General features: G+C 54.2%; 2 protein-coding genes across 4 annotated transcripts in view; both read right to left on the reverse strand.

The window, feature by feature from the left end:
- Positions 1-741: 741 nt before the first annotated feature.
- Positions 742-17,895, reverse strand: CDX2 (caudal type homeobox 2). Its single transcript, XM_080376466.1, has 3 exons — positions 8,396-17,895; positions 6,063-6,208; positions 742-5,889 (listed from the first exon to the last, which is right to left on the reverse strand). Exons 1-3 carry the CDS (start codon positions 8,886-8,888, stop codon positions 5,722-5,724), a joined length of 807 nt encoding a protein of 268 aa, XP_080232592.1. The 5' UTR covers positions 8,889-17,895; the 3' UTR covers positions 742-5,721.
- Positions 17,896-18,027: 132 nt separating this feature from the next.
- FLT3 (fms related receptor tyrosine kinase 3) overlaps positions 18,028-22,800 on the reverse strand; it is a 46,251-nt gene continuing 41,478 nt past the window's right edge. For all 3 annotated transcript variants that reach the window (XM_080376396.1, XM_080376397.1, XM_080376395.1), the window contains exons 21-24: positions 22,118-22,229; positions 21,935-22,034; positions 20,505-20,610; positions 18,028-19,520 (exon numbers count right to left, since the gene is read on the reverse strand). In XM_080376396.1, coding sequence (XP_080232522.1) covers positions 19,398-19,520; positions 20,505-20,610; positions 21,935-22,034; positions 22,118-22,229 — 441 coding nt within the window. In that variant the 3' untranslated portion in view covers positions 18,028-19,397. The remainder of the gene's footprint in view (positions 19,521-20,504; positions 20,611-21,934; positions 22,035-22,117; positions 22,230-22,800) is intronic.

A 22,800-nucleotide genomic window follows, 5' to 3' on the forward strand; every position in this document is an offset into this window, starting at 1 on the left:
CTTTTCTGTCACAAAGGTCTTCAGCTCTATGCAAGTTATCTGGAGGATGGGCTGTGACTCTGTGGAAAGCAGCAGGGCATATCAGGGGAACAGGATCTGACTCAAAAGCAAAACTACATGAGCTTGCGACAGCTGCCAAAAAATAGCTGGCTGACTAAGAGAAGAAGAATGCTGAGAACAGGAAAAGTCCATGTGCTCTTTTTGGCTTGTTCTTTTCTTTTGCAAGAGCAGTACACAAGGGCTTTGTTTCCAACCCTGCCTGTTACAGCTGGGTACCGGAGTGTCAGGAGGCAGATGGTGAATCCAGACATTACATGTGACATCTGTCTAGATGCTTTCAGTCCAGCTCAAGTGCTAGGGATCAGCAGGTTGGAAATGAGCAGTTAGAAGTTTAAATTAAAGGAGGGTAGATTTAGATTAGATATAAGGAAGAAATTTTTTACAGTGAGGGTGGTGAAACATTGGAACAGGTTGCCCTGAGAGGTGGTAGATGCCACATCCCTGGGAATATTCAAGGCCAGGCTGGATGGTGCTGAGCATCCTGGTCTCGTGGAAGATGGCCCTGCTCATTGCAAGGGGGTTGAACTAGATGATCTTTGAAGGTCCCTTCCGATCCAAACTATTCTGTGATTCTATGAAATACACAAGACCTTTAAGAAAGGGAATGATGCACTTTTAATGATTTGAGGACTTGAATCAAAACCTCTACCTTGACCAATATGTCAGATATTACATTAGATAGATAGATTACATTAGATTTTGCATTAGGCTAAATTTTATTATAATCAGAGAAAATTAGAAACAAGAGGAAAATTATTCCTGTTACCTGCCAATGGTTAATTGGACTGGGGCCTGCTGAATGCCACAGATCTCTATCTAGACATCCCCGAGAACATGAAATGAGAATCATCCTTGAGTTTTCATCCTCTCTTTTCCCGTATTTCCCATACTTCAAAAACATCTGGAGGGGGATCCAGTGGGTGTTGTCCCAAAATAGATGGTACTTCACTTCAGAAATACAGGGCTAGAAAGGGATTCCCCAGTCTCTGACTCCAGTTTCCTGGCAACAAACTATTTGTTTTAGTGAATAGCTCAAATTTTTCCTGCCCCTTTGCAAGCGAGTGTCTGTCCCTGTCTCTCAAAGAAGGTAAGTTTGACTTCTGAAAGTGCCAAAAACTAAGAATGGAATTGCAGACATTGCAGAAGATGATACATTAACTAGAAGAAACTGCCTGGGTTCACCTGAGCCACAGTGTGGCTGAACATGCAGGTAAGAAGGAAGCAGCCCCTGCTCATCAGCAAGGAGAGGGACAATGTCCTGCTCCACCAAGGAGCTCAGCTAGGGCAAAGCCCAGAGGGCTGCTGAGGCTTCCAGGAGAGTTTGGCCCCATCTGTCCCCAGAGGTTCCTGACACTTCTCTGCTGTGGCTTTCCCCCAGTAACCAGAGCTGTTTTGCTAGGGAGCTTCCTAGCATGCATCTCCCTGGCACTTGTCCTCTACTGCACCAGACCACCCATCCCATGACTTCTCATGCCAAGGTGGCCTTGTTTTCTAGCTGAGCTACCTGTGCAGCTGGACGTGCCTTCAGAAGACTTGTGTTCTGCTGACTTTCCTCACCGTTTACAAGCTGTTTGCTCCTGGAAGGCCTCCAGCACTGCTTCCCTGGCATCAACTCAACTTTTGCTTTCAGCTGTAACTGCTCTAAATTTCAGCACATAGCTCCATTACCCAGGTGGGACTGAAGGAAAGTATTTGGTCATGAATTTTGGCTACGAAGCATTTAATCCAGCAGAGCTGTGTCAACAGAATTGTAAACTCTGTGATTTCCTTTTCCACTCCAGTCACTGATGGAGAGGCAAAGAGAAACCCACAGCCTCACACAGCCCTCTGGAGCCAGGATTTAAGTCACCCATAGGAACCCCTGGCTCAGTTCCTGAAGGATGGGCTCTGCCCTCTCTCAGTCGCCTGGGATGTGTGCTTCCAGCCACTGCTTCACCCACAAATGGAAATGACCTGCCCCACAGAAGCCACTCATGTAGGCAAAAAGCAGGGGGAGAGGGTGGTGTCTGAAGTTGTTACTTACTGCTGATATAAGTTTTGAGGGTTTTTTTTACTTTTTAAAAAACTTACTGTCTTCATATTGCAGATCCAGAGTGCTCAGCTATCAGGCTGAGGATCTATAATGTGCCCCTAGAAGATACTCAAGATCAGAGAAAGCAGACATTTGCTTTACATGTTATCCACACCCTCTATCTAAGGACCTTACTGTTTACCCACGTTGGGCTGTGACACATAGGGTCACTTCGTGTCCAAAACTCAGAGAGCTTTCTTGAGAAACTTTTCTCTTTAGCTAAGACCTAAGCCAAAAGAAGGGTTCCTAAGTGCTTGTTGTTGCACAGTGACAGGAGCAGGAAAATCTATCAAGAGAAGGAGTGCAGGGAACTGCCACCTTGCTATTTTGGGGCCAAACCTGATTTCCTGGATTTTACCCAGCCTGGACAGAGGGTCTCCAAGGACACCCACTGCAGCCCCTGCCAGGCAGGCAAGGTGCAGTGGCTCTGACCCATTGTACCCTACCAGACTGGCTTGGCTCGCTGCTGTGGGGAGCTCTGGGAGGGATAAAAACACCTGTAGGTTGTGCAGGGGTCACCACAACGAGCTCACCTCTCCCAAATGGTGCTTTTGGTTCATTGTTGTGGTCCAGCCACTGGACTGATCCAGATGCCTGCAAATATCTCCCTGAATAAACAAGATACCCAGTTTGTGCCTTTTTACACTTCTCCATGGTGCATGAGGAATATAAAGCAAGCTGGAAGGTTGGTGGTTTATTTGTTTGGGGATGGGAGGGGGGAAATGTTTAAAACTGGGTGTGGATATAGTTTGCTTAATTGTTTCCTTTTTACACGAAGAAATTTAAGCTCTGCATTGCCATCGTCAAGAATCTGAGGAGAGGTCAGAAAATGAACATTCACTAGCAAAGAGGGGAAGAGACCTGGAATCGGGGTGTTTAAAATGTGTGGGGTTTGTTTACATGTCTCTAATGAACTTTTTGGAGACAGGAAACTTTTGTGGACATCAAACAGTTCACTTCAATGTGGGCAACTCTCTTTCTCAAAAGTTCTACAGGCAAGAAAGAGAAATTTTGCTATTTTCAGTGTTAAAACCAACGAGGAGCACACTTATGAGGGGTTACAGGAACTGTCCCCAAAGTTGCCATGCCTGGGCCACTGCCAGAGGTGTCTGTGTGCCACCATTGTGGTGAGGAGTCCCGGGCTCTGAGAGTCCTGTGCCAACCCTGCCCCATGGCATGGAGAAATGCCAGCAAAACCACGCCAAGCAGCACCTCGTATACCCCCCAGATCCTTTGTGATTAATTTACTTATTGATGGTCTTTCATAACTCCGTGGTCATCTTTTTTCGCGCTGCCATTAATTATTCCTGGAAGCAAATAAAAGGGCCCACTGATATCTCTCCCTCCCTCTCACCGCAGCCAGCTTTTTCTTAGGGAGAAAAAAGTTGGGCTCGTTTGCAGTGGGACAATGCCGACTTTTGAACCTCTAACCACTAAACAAACAAACCTTGCGCTCTGCTCCACAATCCAAACAGGGTTTATTGACAGGCGTATCGCAGCAACGCGTAGCAGCTCAGGCAGCCGCGGGGTGGGCCAGGGATCAATGCTGCGGGGGTGGCCCCGGGCACCACAGGGCATCCTCGAAGGGATGGCACCACCTGGGGCTGCCCGCATCTTGGCTGCTGGCATGGCCACTGTTCCCTCAAGAGCCCTCATGCCCTTCTGGGGAGAGCACAGAGGGAAGAGTGGGTTGTGGTGCCTGCAAAACCCTTTTAACTTGGCCGCCCCTGCTGCAGCTGCTCTCCTCTGGTTTACAGCTGGTGCTGCAGAGCCAAGCCCCTCAGTTCGGTGCTGCTTAGCTTTAGGTGTCCCCAGGGAAGCAGCTTCTCCAGAAAGATCCAAGGACCTAGCAAAGAAGGATGGATCTGACTCCTGCCTCCCTCTGGTCCAGCGTGAACCATGGACATGGGACCCAGCAGGACATGGTGTGCGTCAAGCCCACGTGCAATGAGCATAACTGCTTGGGAGCTGCACCCATGCCTCCTGGCCAGACCCACTTCAGCAACTGCACCAGGCAGAAAATTAAGCAGGTTCCCTGCACTGGAGGTGCTGCCTGTAGCCATGGTCTTCCCCCAGGCTCAGGAGCCCTGGATCAGGTTTGCACAGCCACACATCTGCTGTCAGCCTGTCAGCCAGCAGCCAGCCCCTGGCCCAGCAAGCCATGGAGCTACATGTGGCCAAAATGGCGCATGGAGGCTTTGGGGCTGTGCTCACCATTTCTGGTGCTCACCAAGCTCTTCCAGTCAGAGAGAGCTACCTTGTCTGTGGAGGCAAGCCCTGGCAAACTGATTCTCCCCACGCAATCCTGCAGATGCTGCTGATATTTGGGTTTGGCTTTCAGCAAAAACATGAGAAAAGAGTCAGCAAGCAAAACCAAAAGTACCCCAAAGCAAGCAAATGGAATATCCTAAATAAATTTGACCAGAAAACCAGAACACTATGGGGCCAAATGCTAGGAAAGTCAGAAACCCAGATAATGTCTTTGGGGCTGGACAGTGCTCCCATCCCTGGCGAGGCGCAGGCCCACATGAGCTGGCCCCATGCACACCCCAGGGCACTGGTGGCACGGCCTCGCTTCCCCGTGGGGTTTCTCCCAGCCATAAGTAAGAAGTACACATGGCAAATGGCAAACAGCCAGGGTGATTTGGCCAAATCAGCTGGACTTTCCTTGTTTTCATCTCTGACTAGGTGAGTCCTTTAGCATCTCTTTCCTGGTCCCCACCACCTAGTCAGCATGTGGAAATGAGCCACAACCTGTGCAAGATGGGCTCTGGTACAGCACAGGGCTCTTCCAAGGATTTCTGCTCCTGGTGGGGTGAAGCCTACGTAAAGCTGATCAAACCAAGGAGACTTTGGAAAACTAACTGGAAACAACCTTGAAACAAGGTAAAAACTGTAAGGGGGTGAGAAACAGCACATAATTTAACAGATGGGACATTGCACACACAAGCAAGGCTCCGCACTCCAGCATGACAGGACACCTTTTTCAGAGGAGACTTCATTCTTCTAATTTTTTCTGTACTGCGACTAATAAATCTGGCTGGATGACTGTCAGCACCAGATTTATGGGCTCTTTTACAAGTGTCTAACATTAAGCAATTCACTTCTGAACGTTTAAACAGTGCCTTATCTTGTCTGCTCTGGCCCTTAGGGCAGGATGAACATTTTGCATATTCCTGGTTACAAGAAGAAAATAAAATAAAATATAAAATAAAATAAAAAAATGTCCTTTAATTATTTTTTCTTGTTAAAATTCGTTGTTAGCCCAACAATATTTCTAGGGTCTTTCGGACCGATCCCTGAGATTCACCGGGGGTTGACTGGCAGGCAGTGCCCCCCTTTTATCTAACAAACTCCAGGGTAAAAAAAACACACCCAAACATAATAATAATAATATTAATAAAGCGATGGCCACGCTTCCCCTGGACGACGAGACACTTACACTGTACATCTGTACACACGGCCGGCCCCGCGGGGCGGTGTAGTGCATAGGCGGGGGGGGACCGCTCCCACCGTGCCCCCCCGGCCCGGCCCGGCCCCGCCGCGGCCGCCCCCTCCAGCAGTCCCTGCGCCGCGGTCCCCGGCCGCTGTCACTGCGGGGCGGCGGGGCCCAGCCCGGCGGCGGCCGCCCCCGCAGTGGGACCCTGTAGCGGGGCGCCGGGGCTGAGGGGCTCCGCGCCGCAGGGCTGCGCCTGCTGCAGCTTCTTCTTGTTGATCTTCCTCTCCTTCGCCCGCCTGTTCTGGAACCAGATTTTCACCTGCAGGGGGGGGGCGAAGGGGAGTGAGGAGGCCGTTTCCCCGGGGACGCCCTCCCTTCCCAGGGGGCCCGCGCATCCCGGCCCCCGCGCATCCCGGCCCCCTGCGCATCCCGGCCCCCTGCGCATCCCGGCCCCGCGTGAGTGGCGTGGGGACCACCACTGGTGGGACAGACCTGTCTCTCCGACAGCCCCAGGCTGGAGGCCAGCTCCGCTTTCCTCCTGATGGTGATGTAGCGGCTGTAGTGAAACTCCTTCTCCAGCTCCAGCCGCTGGTGGTCGGTGTACACGACGCGGTACTTGTCTTTCGTCCTGGTTTTAACTGCGGAGAAGAAAACCGGGACTGGGAAAGGTGAAGCCGAAGGGCCTGGGGTGGAGCGCAGCACTCCTCCCGGCGGCTGCGGGGCGAGCAGGATCGGACCTCCCCGGCTTCCTCCTCGCCGCTCCCTGCTCGGGGCTCTACTGAGCGCAGCAGACAGAGGGGAGAGAAGCAGTTCCACAGTTCCCCGGGGACATGGGGCAGAAATCCCAGGCGTGCCGGCTGTAAGGGCGAGCCAGGCGCGGGCTGCCACCCCCTGCCCCGCCACCCCCACGTTGCGCTTGGGACACCTTTGTTGTGCACTTGCTGTTGGCTTTCGGGTTTGTTTTACCTTCCTTAACGAGAACAAACTTTTTACAAAGAAAAGGGGAAAGGAGAAGAAACAAAAGCCCCGTTCGGGGCACGGCGGCTGTGTTTCTAAACGAGAAACACTGATCTAAGGGCGAGAACCGGCAGCGGCCGTCGGGGGCCCGTCGGGGCGCCCGCTCCAGCTCCCCCCGCTTCTGCCCCGGCATCGGGGCAGCGACTAAAGCGATTTCTCAGATACCCTGGAAGTGCGATGTGCAACTTTAGCGCTAAAAACCCCCACACATCCCCAAAAAACCAACCAACAAACAAACAAACAAAAAAAAAACACCGAAAAAACAATGCCAACGAAACCCGAAGGCGAACGGCAGCGAGCGGTGGACGGGCGTGCATCGCCGCAGCCGGTGACCTCCTTTCTCCCGAGGGTTTCTTGTTTAACTGGTTGTGTCCCCGGCCCTCCCGTTCCCCAGGGAGCCAAGGCGGGGAGCCTCTGCCCTCAAGGTGCTTAATGGCTAGCAGGCTGACTTTGTTCAGGTAAACTCTCGCAAACCACAACAAAAGCACCCTGTAAAGATACAAGCCTGATCAGAGAAAACTCCCCAGAGCTAGTGAATAGGGAACACAATCCCAAACAATGCAGGACAAGGCGATCTTATCAAAGAAAAACCCTTCTCAAAGCCTTAATGACAGCCACATTCTGTTTGAATTACCACTACTGAACAAATGGCGGCAGGCGCTTTCATCCCCCCAGCCCTGCACATTAACATAAACACTGGCTCCAAAGGCAGAATTTGAATGGAGACAAGGGACCGGCCACCACCGCACAAGCCCAAACTGTGGGAACACCACGGGCTGCTGTGGGAAGCGCGACGGGCCTGGGAGAGCTCCACCACCACCGCCACCCGGGGCGTAGCCGGTGCCAGCGGCCCGCACCGGGGCTTCCCCCGAGGCGCGGCAGCCGCGGGTGAGGCCGGGACCCCCACCCCGCGCCGCCCGGGGAGCCCCGCCGGCCCTGCCGGCCGTGGCGCGGGGCAGGGGATGAGAGAGGAACACCAGAAGTCGTTATTTACTGCGAAAGTCGCCACCCTGTTTTTTTGCCCCACTATATATAATTCTAAAAAAAAAAAAAAGAAAAAAAAAAAGAAAAAAAAAAGAAAAAATCGGCGGCAACAGCCGTGGAAGGCGTATTCCAAAGTGGGGGGACACGCATCTCCCCTGGCAGATGCAGGGGGGAAATAAAAGAGAGGGGCTGCGAGTGTATTAACATCACAAGGGAGCGCGGCGCCGGCCACGGCCCGACCCGTCCAGCTGCCGGCCTCCCGCCGCCGGGGCACCGGGTGGGGGGTGGGGGTGGAACGCCCTCGCACCTCCCGGCCCCACCGGCACGGCCCGGAGGGCACGGCCCGCGGGGGTCGGCGGGCAGCCGCTCGGGAGGCCTGGCCGCAGGGAGACCTTAATAAAGAGTAGGCGCTCAGTGACTCAGAAACAAATGCGGGGCGACACCGGCCGATGATTTATATGGCTCTAATTGGTTATAAAAATCTTCTGAGTGGCTATAAGCGGAGGCGCGGAGCAGCGGCAGGAAGGGCGAGCTCTCGGCATGCGGGCCGTGCCGCCCTGCCCCGTCGAAGCGCGCCCCGGGCACCGGCCCGCCGCGGCCGGCAGCGGCTGCTCCCCGGCGGAGAGCGGCGCCCGGCGCTGCCCGGGGCCGTACCCTGGGCTAAGCCCGGCAGCCCCCGCGGTGCCGAGGCCCGTCCCTCGAGCGGGTTTGTTTGGGGCCGGTGCCCGCCCGGCCGCCGCGCTGCCCGACGCACGGGGAGCCGGCGGCGCCCCGGCGGAGCGGTCGGCGGGGCAGCCCCTCGCCCGCCCCCGGCCCGCGCTTACCCTGGCTGCTGAGCGGGGGCTGCGCCGGCTTCCTCATCCACTCGCAGAGGCTGCGGCGCTGCCCGCCGGGGGAGAGCGGCTCGGGGGCGGCGGCGGCGGCGCTGGCGGCGTTGACGGGCTGCATGACCCCGGCGGAGCAGTGGGGCGCGGGGCCGGCGTGGTGGTGGGCGTGCGGGTGGTGGTGGTGGTAGTCGGCGGGGCTGTAGGCCATGGCGGCGGCGGGGGAACCGCCGTTGAGGCCGTGGACGGCGCCGGCGGCCGGCGGCGCCCCTTGTCCGTAGGCGCCCCAGTCGTCGCGGAGCGGGGCGGCGTAGGGCGCGGGCCAGGCCGGGCCGGGGGACTGGGCGCTGTCGAGGTTCACATGGTAGCCGCCGTAGTCCGCGTACTGCGGGGCGCCCACGAAGTTCTGCGCCGCCAGGTTGAGCCCCCCCGAGTGTCGCACCGGGCCGGGGTACATGGGCCCGTCCTTCTCCAGGAGGTAGCTCACGTACATGCTGGAGGGGCCCCGGCGGCGGCTCTCCGCATGCTGCTCGGGGCTCTCGCAGCGGCGCGCCTGCTGCCTGGGGACGGGCTGCCCGGGGCGGGGAGGGGGCAGGCGGAGGGGCCGCGGCCCCGCGCTGTGCTCCGCGCTCCCGGCTCTCGGCTCCCGGTCCGAATCCAATGGCCGGCAGCACTTACATGATTAACGATTGTTTACAAGGCTCTATTAGTAATGGCCCAGACACACCAAAGGCAGGTGACGTGGAGAGGCGCTGGGTATATAGCTACTACCCCTAAAAGACGATTTGCATTTAAAAAGATAAGGAGAGGGCAGCGACCTGATCACAGCTAAATATTCAAGCCTTTATTGTTTAAGAGCTTCCTCCTTCCATTGCAACCTGGTGCACTTTAACCTCCAATCACAGGTTCAAAGGATGAAATCAAGAGACTTGCAAAAGACAGAGAGGGAGATCTAAGGGCGAGGGTGGGAATATGGGAGCCGTGTATCGCGGCCGATCTGTAGGCAGCACTTTAACCAGCTCTTCTCCGTGCTTGGGGCTGGGGGGGGGGGGGTGTGGGGGGAGGAAGGGGCGGAGGAGGAGGGAGTTTTGATTAAAAATCCACAAACCCATTTTGTCGTGGTTGTTCTAAGAAACAAACCCCACCGCAACGGCCTACTGCTTTTTCTAACGCACTTCCCACCCGCTCCCGCTCCCACTCGGTCACGGGCGATGAAGGAGAGGTAAGAGGAGAAATTCCACCCCTCCACCCCACCCCACCACCCCCACCACCCCCCGAGGGCGCTGCCTCCTTCCCCCCCGCTTGTGCCTACAGAGCTTCGAGGTCAGGCGCTGCCCACCCTCCCCGTCCCAGCCTGGGCCCCGGTGCCGGGAAGGGACGAGGACTGGGGGGTGCCTTCGCCTAAAGCACCCGCTGCCCTCGTACCCACCGCTGGAGCGAGGCCGCAGCATCTCGCCGCCCGCAGGGGCCTGGGCACCCAGCCAGGGGATGGTTCCCCACCACCACCACGGGGGAACCATCCACGTCCTCCCGGAGCCTGTTACCCCGGGGACGATTCCCTCCCTGCAGTGCGGCCGAGCCCACGGGGAACCCGGCGACTCGCCCCTCCACGCACACTCGGTTTTTCCCACCCCAACGCCTTGGAAACCCTCTGGAAATGCTGGCCCTGGAAGGGCGGCTCTAGGGCAAGTGGCTGCCGGCTCCCCCGGCCCAGCCAGCCCCCTTTGAAGAGGCGACCCCCTCTCAGCTTCCCCCCGCCGCTTTTATGCTTTAACTTTTCACCCTGAGCGGGGACAATGCGAGGCAACGTTTGCATATTTGCATCTTTTCCCATGACACAGCGAGGAAACCTTTCACCCGGCGAGAAAAAATGGAGGGGGACGGGAGCGTCCCCCCGTTTTCCCAGTACGTTTGGCCCCGACGGCTCTTCCCGGGCGCTTGGGGCCGGTGCGGCTGGGTCCTGCCGGGTCTCCCCCACTGGCCCCGCGTGTCCCGGGTCTTACGTGAAGGGACCCGGTGGCCGTGTCCCAGGGGTGTTTTCCCTTCGCTTTCTCTTCGGTTCTGCAGAGTGTGTGTCCCCTGCCTCCCCCGGGCACTGAGACGTGGAGTTTTGCAGCGGAGGGCGGATTTCAGCTCTGCAGAGTCAGATCTCCCCGATCCGCACTCCCCGAAAAATCTCCCTCTCCTTCTTCCCATAGCACCGGGCCCTTTGGTGCTCAGCCTGGGGCTGCCGCGGGTCTGGGCTTTAACGCGAGTGGGAATAATTCAGCGACGTCTCCTAAAGTGTCCGGGAGGGTCCCCTGTCAGTCGCCCTGGGGGACCGGGGCGCTCAAGCGGGGAAGGACCGAGCATCGCTCCCGGGAAAGAGGGAAAGAGACCACGGGCGGCCCCCTCGGAGCCGCCGTGGGTACTCCGGCTGCAAGGAACGGGGTACCCCCACCCTGCACACAGCTGGCAGTGCAATGCCTGCGCCCACACCCGTCACTTGTCGTTCGTGGACTGTCGCTGCCGGCCGCGGTTGCGACCCTTCGATAAGAGCAGCACAACAGCAGGGATGCGGGGACGCCTGCCAGCCGCCTTCTCCGGAGGGGATTTCTCTCCCTGCTGCCCATTCCCACCATGACGCCTTACCCCCGCCCCGCCGGTGGGGTAACGGGGAGAGGGAGCGGGGCTTGCAGCCACCCGCGCTCTCTGAGCTGGAGACTGAAATGTAATTCTGGAAAACAAATGCTGCGTCCCTTCAATGTAATCGCCTCTCCCGATAAGCACCGACACAGCCATCTAGGCGGATGTGAATTTGATGATGCCATAAACGGAGGAAGGGGCCATTAAAATGACAAAACTCTGAACATACTGTATTACAACGCACCAAAACCCTGACAAACGCCGAACTCGCCCGGTTCGGTGCCTAACGCTCCATCCATGAACCGTGGCAGGCAGGTGGCAGCGCTTTGGGGTGAGACACGACGCCAACCCGAGCTGGCGGGGCTGGGGGCGGGTGAGACCCCCGGGGCTCCGACGGGGCAGCAGGACAAAGCTCCTGGGCAACACCGCCCCGAGCCCGCTCGGCTCCGCAGCGAGGGCGCCGCTCCGCTGTCCGCTGCGGGGCCGGCCCGGCTCTGCCTGGGCCCGTCGGACAGCCATCCCAGCCGCCCCCCGAGCACCAGGGCTGTGCAAACCGGGCCCTGCCAGCTGTCCCCAGCCGGGGGGACGAAGCCCGCTTCCCCCGCGGTGAGGTGCCCCGCAGCACCCGCCGCCGCACGGCTGCCCCTCGCTCCCGGCCCGCGCAGCGACCTGCCCGGCTGCTGGGGCGGGGGGCGGCTCTGCCTCTGGGACCCTCATGTCTTACAATAAGAGGGATCCCGGGCCGCGCACACCCCGAGTCTGCGTGCCTGGGTTCTGGTCGGTCTTCCCTTCGCTGCGACTGGGGCAGGGGTTGTCCTCCCTCCGGCCCTCCCCAGCGATCGGGGCTTCACGAGGGGACTGGGGAGAGGGGGTCTCTCGCTTGGCCAGGTTTCCCCCCTTTTCCCTCCGGCCTCCTGGAGGCAGGTTTCCCAAGCTGGCCCTGGCCGTCGCCCGCCCCTTCCCTGCCTCCGTCTCGGGTCTTCCCGCAGACCCCGGCACACAGCCGCGGGAGAGGAGCGGGGACCCCGGGACGGGAGCCCGGGACCGGAGGGAGGGCAAAGCCCTGATCTCTCCCTCTTTGCTTCTTTCGTTTCTTTCCTATTTCGTTAGATCATGAGCGGGGAAATGCGACCTAATGCCTCTCAAACCGACAAGTGCCTGATCGGGGACACTGTTTGCAGGGAAATATCTTTTTGACTCCTACCCCCCGCCATGCTGACCCCCGTATTTTCACCGAAGGGCTGTTCCACCCGGTGCTCTGGCCGGACTCCCGCCTTTCTCCTTCAGCCCTAGCCTTACTTCTTGGGATGAAGACATAATTTCCCAGGGGATCCGCCAGTCCCGGGAGGAGTCAGGTCAGAGGCACTATGGTGTGAGAAACGCCGGGGACAGGGCGCTGCCGCCCGCCACCGGCCACCCACCGCCCGCCGCCCGCTGCCCGCCCCTCGGCCCCCTGAGAGGCGGCGGCCGGTGCCCGGGTCCGGAGCGGACACCTCTCTTCGGAGCCAGCGCTCGTCGTCGCCTCGGGCCCTGGGGCCGGGGCGGACTGGGGGGTAAGGGGGCGGGCAGCACCGTGCAGGGACCCCCGTCCCTCACCAGAAATGTTCCCGTAAGCCCCGGGAAGGGCTGAGTGCCGCGCCCCCACCGCGCCCCTTCCTCCACCAACTGCTCCCGCTTGACGGGACTCTTGCGGGGATGCGGATTCATCTTCTTTATTTCTAATCGTTTTCTGGTTTGAATAATTTATTTTTCTGTCACTTAGAAGTTCAGGGTGGAGTGGGGGGGATCTTCCCCTCTTCCCCTACTTTAACGACACGGAACCAGGAGCTTTGTTTGCAAGGTTTAAAAAAAACAAAAAAAAAAAACCAAACAAAAAAACCCCAACAAAAAAACCTGATTGAAAGCTCTTTGGTGGCCGAGGACAGAGAAGAGAAGGAGGAATCGTGTGTTAGTCCGACCTGTGGAATTTATGACTCCCCCTAAGCACAGACATGATAAGGACTTAGAAAACATCTTGGATCTTTTCAAGCCGGCAGCCCCCGAGGCTTTGATGTAGATTGCGTTGCAGAATAACCCAATACTTTTATCGTGGGGTTGATACTCGGCTTGTTTAAGCACATGCCTCTAGGAGCGGGTTAGATGCTCAGCGCTCGCTCCCGAGCGAATTTGCGTTGCTGGGAAGGAAGCAGGGACAGGGGAGGGGGGTGGCACCTTGTGCCAGGCTGGGGACCCGCCGTCCTGCCAGCCCCGGCCAGCCTGGCCTCTTCGCACAGGTGCCGTCGGGCCTGAGCTCGCATCGCCCCGCTCCCCTCCGGGAAACAGGAACGTAAGCAGAGAAAGGGGTGGAAAAAGCCGGAAAAAGGGATGGAAAAAGCTGTCCCAGGGGCCAGCCCCTCCCGGAGAGCTGCTCGGTGTGGCAGGGGGGACCAAAGGCTGACCCCCGCCTCGCTGCACGGGCTGGGCATTGCTCTGTTCCTGTGGAAGTCCCTGGTGCGCTGCGACCGGAGACCCCGGGACACCTGGATTTCTTATTTTTTCGAAGTATCTTTTTGAAATGGCAAGGGGAAGAGAAGCCGCCATGCACGTTGTGCCCGGTCCCCGCCGGCACGTCTCGCCTGGTGAGGCCAGGGCCTGATCCGGCCACGGAAGCCGTGAGTCACCGGGCAGCGCACACCCGCGGGGCGGCCCCGACGGCGGGGGCCCGGCGTGCGGGACGGTGGCGGACCCGCTCCCGGGGAGGGAGCCCAGGGCTTGGCTGTTATCGCCCCCTGCCCCCCGAGGACACCCCGCCCGCCCCTGTACGGACGCTCCCTGGAGCACGAAGGGCCGTTGTTATCTTCCCCGCCCCCGGCGGCACCTGGCGTGGGGGATGTCATGGGAGCACGGTGCTCCCCGGCCGCTTTCGGCTTTGCAGCAAAGCACAGCTGGGCCGGGCTGGGCACCTCGAGGCAGGGATGTCTTCCAGCCCCCAGCCCTCACCCAGCACCATGCCGCTCCTGGGGAAACCACAAGCCCTGGCCCAGCTGGCAGGATGGTGCCCTTCATGCACGCATTGACCCCCACGCCAAGCAAAACATCAAATTCCAGCTACCAAATGGTTTGCAGGCATTTGCCACCAGTAAGTCCATGGACTATCCCCCTTCCCCCTGCCCCAGGGGCAATATAAGGGCTGATGTCCTCATTGCGTTCCTCACTGATTCATTTCCTACATCTCCTGGCTTTGAAATACAACCTTGGCAGGGAGGTGATTCAGGGCCGGTGGCCGTGTCCTCCCACACGTCCCAGCAGTGCTAGTCCTGCTGATTTATCCTGTTCCCAGGCCTTCCATGGCAAGATGCTATGGGGTGACTGCCCCACACCGTCGCCTCCCCTCAGCCCGTGATCCATGGCAGGCCCAATCCAGCAAGCCTCTTCAGTCAGCAGAGGCATGGGGTCAATCTGGCCCATGTATACCGTTTGTTGTTTGTGAGGCCGAAGGTTTTGAAGGCTGTAACTGTACACATCCCTGTGGGGCTGTGGTATTTTGTGGATAGCATTTCATGGTAGGCAATGTGGGAGTCCAAGGCAGACAGCTGTCAAGCACTTCCTTGGCCTGGCAGGGAGCAGGTCAAGCCTCCCACATGGAACTTTTCCTTATTGTGGGGCTGTAAGAAGACAGGAGAAGATGCATCTTTCTCCACGGGCAAACCTATTCCCTCCAAAACAAACAAAAACCTCAGTCCTTTTGGCTCCAAGGAGAAACTGGTGCCTGACTGCTTTCCACCAGCTCCCATTTTCTCCCAGCTGTCTTCTTCTAGTTCCTGGGAGGGGGGAGGAATCTCACCACATTTTTTCTGGTCTGAACAGAGGCCCTGAAAGGAGTGAAAGGCAGGGCCAGGCTGGGATCTCGGGGGCAGGCTCCCAGCCGCGGCCCACAGCGCCCTCCTCTGGCCGCTCAGCTCCTGGGGACCATCCCCGGCTCGACGGGTTCCGTCCCGGTTTAGCTCCGCGGCCCCTCTGCACCCAGGACATCGTCAGGCACAGGAGGCTTGTCCAAAGGAATTCCCGGTCCGCATCAGGTAGGTTGTCACTTCTCCAGGAGAAATATGGTGGAAACTAGAGCTTGGCACCTCCTTCTTTTTAGGATCTGAAGCCTCCAACCCTCTTCTGAGGATGGGGATGTCATAGCACTGGTGGGACCGGAGGGTTGTCATTAGAAGAATTCTGGGCTTTCTTCGGCTGGAAGACAGTGATGTCCCCACAGCATAGGGCATGGAGGGAGGGGAACCCTAGTGCAGAAGGGAAGAGGCACCTCTGGGCTCATACGGACAGCCACAGCTGAGTGCCAAAGCTTAGCTGCAGTGCAAGGTAGATGTATATAAGATGAGTAAGTAGGTGTAGGTAGCACATGACAGGAAGAGGGGGCCACTGTCAGCATCTCCCATGGGTTTTCATCCCAACTAAGTGGTATCTAAATAAACTGAATTCCATCCCAGTCTTCATGTGCCTCTGTGAAGCTGGCCACAGGAGCACCACCACTTCTCCACCTCTCTCCAGGACACAAGTCTTCAAAATTCCTTCTCAGCTGAGATCTGATCCAGACTGTACCCCAAGGCACCTACACTGCTGCTAGGGGTGTTGCTGTATCAGTTTTCCAGCACAGCCTTAAACCCCTAAATTTTAATATTGCAGTGACCTATAAGGCAGGATCCCTGACCTGAACAGCCACCCTTGTTTATCTCATCCCCGGGAAGCATGTCAGGAAGCACGAATGCAGTCCAGGTCTCGGACAACTGGCTGGAAGGGGCTCCTTCCGCACCACCCCACAGCACTGGGATGCTCACGAAGGGAGATAAGGAGCTGGGCTCAGGCCTCACCTCTTTCTGAAGTTATTTGTGGTCTCCTCAAGCACAGGTCTGGGTGGGTCTTTTTGTGCCTTTTTTTAAAGCTGGTTTGCTTTGCAGGGCCTAATTAATTAGCCATTGATGAGGGAGGGAAAGAGGCAGTGATTCACTAGCCCAGCAGTGCATTTAGCTGGGAAGCTGTGCCACTGAGTACTTCGTCTAGTTCAGTGTCTGGGAGAAGGGGGCTAAGATCTGATGTGGCCAGCTGCATGGAGCATGCCCTAATCCAGTCATCTTCAGCCTGCACCCCCAAAATACTTTCCAGCAGAAGTGTGGCATCTTAAAAAGTAAACTATCTGCAGATAGCTCTGTAGCAAATACGACCTTGGATTTCTCCATCCCCTTTCACAGATCCCTCCGTGAACATGTGGACAGACAACCACTGCTAGTCTGCATGACAGGGTCACTTCTGTCCCCCTCTTCTGGTTCAACTCACGATTAGCCTCAGCTTCTGCCGGAGGGACCTCAGGGAGCCCATCCCAGGTACCCCAAACCCGAGGGTGAGATGTGTTGGAGAAGCATCTCCACTTTCTCTTGAACTGGACAGAGAAGGGGCTTTTGTTTGTTTTTTGGCGTCCGCTGCCTGTGACACACGGGCACAGTAGTTTGGGAGAACGCACCGCGGGCGGGGGCTGCCCGCTACCTGGCTCAGACCCTCAGTGCTGCGTTTTGGCCGTGGGTTCCCTTTGCCCGGCCCCATCGCCCCCAGCCCGGCCCCCGGCCCCCGGCCCGGCAGCGGGCGGCACCGAACGCGGGGGCCGAGCGCCCCCCAGTGCCGGCTGCGGCGGCGGGGCCGTGCGGGGCAGCTCCCTCGGCCGGCAGGCTCCCCCCGGTGCCGGCTGCGGCTGCGGAGCCGTGTGAGGCCGTACGGAGCTGTGCGGGGCCGTGCGGGGCTGTGCGGAGCCGTGCGAAGCCGTGCGGGGTAGCTCCCCCGGCCGGCGGGCTGCAGGATCCCCCCGGTGCCGGCTGCGGCGGCGGAGCCCTGCGGGGCCGTGCGGGGCCGCCCGGGGCAGCTCCCACCGCCGGGGGGCTGCAGGATCCCCCCGGTGCCGGCTTTGGCAGGGAAAAGGGAAAAACAATCGGTGCCAGTTCCTCATCTTTCAGTTCGGGGCGCCGGGTATTCCTGCCTTGCCCTTTCCTCAGTGCTAACGGGGAGAGCGCGGTGCCCTTTGCCATTCAGCGCTTTTTATTGCCCTCAAGCCCTTCTGCTCCTCCGCCCGGCTTAATGATTGCTGAGCCTTTGTCAGTCTCGGCCTGGCTTGAAGCATCTGGCTTAGACTAATGGCATCTCTGCTGGAGGTCTTCAAACAAGGTTAACCCTCTCCGGTCACTTCAGGGGGAATTCAGCGCTCTCTCCAGAGAACCTGCTCCTGGAGGCACAGACCAGGGGTCTGGATCCTAACGAGAGAAATGTGGGCATTTTCCTCTAAGAACTGTGAAACAGCTCTTGAAACAGCATGGGCTGTGGCTCTGCACACACCTCAGGAATGGACCAGCACCTTGCGAAGTTCTGTTGGAAGCATCCTGGAAAGGGAATGTTGCTCCTAAAAGGTACCGTTCTTCACTGAATACCTCCTGTAGCTTTGTTCCATCCCTCTCTGCTGTGTGGAGAAACAGATGCACAGCGACATGTCCAGCTCGCACAGGAGGGTCTCCCTCCTAACTGTACTTCCTCGCACACAGTCGTGTTGCCTGAGCTGCTTTTCATGTGTGCATCATGTGGAGTTTGTGTTCGCTCCAGGTTCTCTCTCTGCCTTTATATTCCCAAGTCTCAGCTCAGTGGCAATGATGGGGCCAGATGACCTCTGTCCACTCCTTTTTTAATCTTGTGGAAAAACATTTGACGCAACTCCCTGGCATGTTGTAAAACACATGGGATTCCCTTCTGCTCGTCTATGAGCCAAGTTCACATCTGCTTAGCTTCCAGGGCCAGCTAGGCTTGGATGCATCCATCGCAGCATTAAGCTCCTCTAGCTCTGAAGGCTGAAAACTCCTGCCCACACAAGACATTCTGCTCCTGCTTTCCAGCTGGTTCAGGCTGTGTGTTAATAGTGACATCTTGTTGCCGAACAATTTGAAATTGTGTTATGAGTTTGTTAAAAGTCATATCTATTTTCCAGAAAATGCAATGTTAAAGTTTTATTTCTGCCTTTATATTTCCAAATTATTCTTCAGCAGTTTATATCTGATTAAAAAAATCAATGATTCCTTGCTAATTCGACAATGTTAACAAAAATAGGCAAATCATAATCATTGCATTACAACATTAATTATTTTCAGACAATGTTAGTAAAGAGCAGCTTAATTTATGTGATAGCATATTCTATCCAAACCGTTATTCATTTATAACACTTGCCACTGGAAATCCTAACTGCAGTTAGCATCTTGTAAAATGTAAAAGAGAAGAAAACCATTAATTCATATATTGTCAACTTGATTCACTGTGATGTAGATAGAAATATCCCGTTAAGTCATTATGAAAGCCGCATTTATGAATCCCCAAACCTCACAGTGAAAATAGCGTGTCTTTTTATCTATATTAAAACCCCAGCAAGGTTATTGTCCTGGGCATCTGGGAGAAAATTGAAGAGACATACTCTCATTTTCTTGCAGCAGGGTTCATACACCCAGGCTAACTTCTGGGAATGGGAAGCGATGATATTACACTCCTAAATTGCTACGGAAGATAATTTCTTCAAAATTAAACATTTCTATTTGCTATCAAAACACATAAAGCCCAAAGAATGGAATTATTGGTAACTCAGTTGAAGTGAGACTTCCAGTTGGAGACAGCCACCTGGATTTCTGGATTTCTAGACCAGGGAGGCAGAAGGTCATCTCCAAATATCACTGCTTCTGCTTGTTTTCAATGCTTATTTTAGGTAGGAAGGAATCACTCGCTGTAAATGAACTCACCTGAACTGGACACCTATCAGGAACTTCACAGCAATTGAGATGTCTGGGATGAGACAGTTATACACACTCAAATTTATAGTTCCGTGTAAAACAAGGCTGCTATTTTAAAATCTGGGCATTTAAAGTTGGCTACTTTTTTTACAACACTTACTGACAGCTGGAGCTGGAGATGTGAGTAGCACTTCTGGAAATCACACCAGTTCTCTCTAGATGCATAGGCTGGGCTTGTAAACGTTGACTAACCCCCCCGTGGATTTTCTTGTATTTGTTTGAAATATGGCAAGAACATTCTGAATTCAATGCATTGGCTAGACACTATTTACATAAAACCAGGAAAAGAGACATCCAGTTGTAGAGATGCAGCGAAATGACCATTGCTTTTGTCTTGCAATAGAAGCATTTGCTGAATTCAAAGAAACGAATTGTCTTCTCCTCAAAGTAACATAAACATGGACTGGCTCATAAGAAATGTGAACAGAGCAGCAGTTTCTTTTCTTAGTGGTGGTTTAAAACATTTATGCTACATGGAGTTTATGAAAATACTGAGACCAAATCCGTAACCCAGATTATTTTTAAACCTAAGAGTCTTCATGCTGGAGCACAGCTGTAGGTGGCAGAGATTCCTCATCCCTGCTTACACATGGTTTGGTTTTGATGATGGAACTGTGTGTAGGAACATTTTTCTTCATATTCTGGTAAACCTAGAATTGAGAAGCGGAAATAAAAGATATCTTTTGTTATCATACTTTGAAAACTGCTTTTCTCCCTGTGAAGCAGGCTCTTGTAAGGCACAGCCCACCTCCTCTTGAGGGAGAATCACACTCGTGTCTGCCCATTTACTTCCCACTGACTCCAGAGGGAGTCCAGGCAACTACCCATGTGAAATGGATTTTATCCAGCCAAAAAGAGCTGGGTTGAGGAGGGGCACTGGACTGCAAAGGAGCATTTTAAATTTTTTTTCTAGCTACAGTGCTTTGAAGTTGCTCATTAGTTTGCTTCTATGCTCAGCAGCTTCTGCCAGGCTAACAGCCTGCAGAGAGGCAAGAGTCATTTTTTGGCTATGGCTCTCCACATCCCAAAAGGTTTGCAGGGACACTGTATTGGGAAACAGTGCGTCTAGCCCAGAGGGATACACAGGTAGGAATTGGTAGTTTAGAAAGAAGTTGCTTATTTTTCCTGAGGAAGAGAACACAGTCTGGTAAGGATGGAATATGACTTCCTCAGATGCTGTTTATTATTTTGGCCTTTGAAGATGACATATGGCCCGCCGTCTGTGAGGACATGGCAGCACATACCTATGGTGGCCCCCCCCTGAAATGCCTGGCAGGTGGCCCAGGCTCAGCTATCAGCATCACCAAAGCCAACAGCACTGGCTCCTGCACAAGGGAAGCACATTGCTCCAGCACAGGCTGAGAGATTTCAGCCTTACAGAGCCCTGGTGCAAGCAGTGGGAGGAAAGAAATGCTCATCAGGGAGGTCAGGTTTCCTTCTAATGGCAGAAAAAAATCCCCAAACTCTTACACAGGTCCATGGGCAATGTATTCATAGCACAGTGGTGCATGTGAATAGAAACCAGAAGACTACTTCTCAGCTCATGGTGATCCGTGTGGCTACACACACACAAAAAAAACCCCAACCCAAAACCCTCCAACCAACAAATTTTTCTTCTCTTTGTGTTTACTTACAGCTCCTTCTGCCTTAGCCAGCTGACAGGCAAGAGAGGAAACCAGGCAAGAAAAAGAGGGTCTTTTCCTGGAGTCAAGGGCCCAACAAGATTGCATCACGCGATAGCTGCAGGAGCAAAGAGGTGATACAGAAAACGTGTTAGCAGTTGGATTCTCTGTAAGTGACTGCATGGAAGTGAAGAATTTAGATGGGAATCACAGGGCACCGGAATGCTTTTACAGAAAGAGGCCAGATTTAGCATGTTGCATCAGAGGAAAAGATATAGAAAGATAAGGATAAAGGGTGAAATGCAGAACATGGCTTTACCAGAGTCCTTAGTTAAACCCTCCTTATAGGATTGTGGCCAGAATTTCACCCTGGCTGGCTCATACTGGCACACTAATCTTGTTTTCCAGCTTCCATACCATACAGAAAATGGTAGGCAGACAATTCCTGTCTGTCTGGGGCTGAACTTTCTTCTTGTGGACTCTCTAGTTTTGAGGACACTTTTCACGGAAATTCTTTTTATGTAATTTGACATCACAAAAATATTTCTGAAGTTAAAAATCCATCTTCAAGATTTTGCAGTTTCATCAAGGACCAGTGCAGCACCTCCCTGCTAAAGTCACTTGCAAACTTACTAAGTCAAAAGTTTCTCTGATATTTATAAGCCCTACAGCAATCTTTCGTGGGTCAATCTGTCAGATTCACCTGTACCTTTAATGCCATTACAGTTGTTACATGGAGAGGATAAAACCAGTGTAGTTTCATAGCAAGGCACTGAGTCCCTAGATCATGTATGAAATGTTTGCCAGAAGAGCTCAGACAACCCAAAGCCCTTCCCTTTCCTCCAAGCTCCAGGTCTCACGGTTCTCCATCATCTTCTCTTCTCCTGTCCCCTCGAGTCCACCTCTATGCAGACTCCTCCCAGGCACAGAGGCACAGGCTGAAAATCATGTATGAGAGCGCAGGAATAGCTCCCGCCAACTCTTCCTTAGCAGGGTTTTTCTCTATAAGGAACCCTAGCCTCCTGGAACTGAATCAAACATGCTAAAGCTCAATTAATAATAATAAAAACATTTTAAAAAGTCACCAAAGATTTAGTTAATATCCAAAATGAATATGGTATAACATACTTCTTGCAAAAATAAAAAAATGAAAGAAAAAAATACGTCTGTGATCTGAGAATGAGAAGTGCCCTGGGAAAGGAAGGCACAATTAAAGATAATAAAGTAGTCCTTTCAAACACACATAACCTTTAGTATTGATCACTTCTGCTTTAGGACAAAACCTGCAGGATCAAGCAGTCTATTTCAGAGTTAGAGGAAGTGCTCACCTTTTACAACTTTTTTTGAGCAAAGTACAGTGTACAATAAATAAAAGATCAAACAAACAGTGACCTAGTAAATATAAATTCCCATGCTGTGCATTACTCAGGAAATACACTTACACATCTTTTGTAGCATAGTATGGTTGGTCCATTTTAAATCCACTTTGTATTAATTTGTAGAAGTTCGTATCAACCTGAATGCCAGGGTAGGGATTTACACCTGTGGAAAATATTGGAAAATACATGTTAATTTGGAAGCTGCCGAAACAAAGCACTGCTCGTTTGTTGCATTACAGAACGTACCCAAAGAGAATATTTCCCATAGTAATATTCCATAAGACCAGACATCACTCTTCATTGTGTACGTCCTCTCGAACAAGCTTTCGGGAGCCATCCATTTAACTGGTAAACGAGCCTGTAGAGAGAGGGGGAAAGGAGGCCAGGTCATGCTATGACACAGGCTTTCTGGGTGACTCACTGTAGTTCTCACTGCTTGAGTAGGATCAGTTCATGTTTGATGTGTGAGAAGCTGGGCCTCTCTTAGCCCCTTTAAATTTCCCTCATGGAGACAAATAGGCACTTCTAAGGAGCCAATTAATCTCATCCATTTTAGATGACTATTTAAGGAAGAGATGAACTCAGCCCTGGAAGAGCCTTCTTCCCTCCTCTGACTTCCAAAGTGACCAGCTTAGATGGAGATGCCCACACCACAGTTCTTCATATAGCCAGAGGACCTGGTGTACCCTCACACATATGCTATTGCCCCTATGCTATTATTGTCTCTAACAGTAAACAGTTCCTAGCACTTCCATCGATGGGTTTCAGTGTGCTTTAGTAATGACACGGGTACCATCTCATTTACAGTACTAGCTTGATTAGGTTAATTATAAGGTAAGGATTTGCATTTGCCAGGGGCAGGAAAAAGTGAGATTTCTGCATAGTCTGTACAGATATCTATAAAGCTAACAAGGAATCTGAAAATGAAA

Source organism: Falco punctatus (assembly GCF_963210335.1).
Source record: "Falco punctatus genome assembly, chromosome: 2".
Taxonomy (NCBI): Eukaryota; Metazoa; Chordata; class Aves; order Falconiformes; family Falconidae; genus Falco; species Falco punctatus.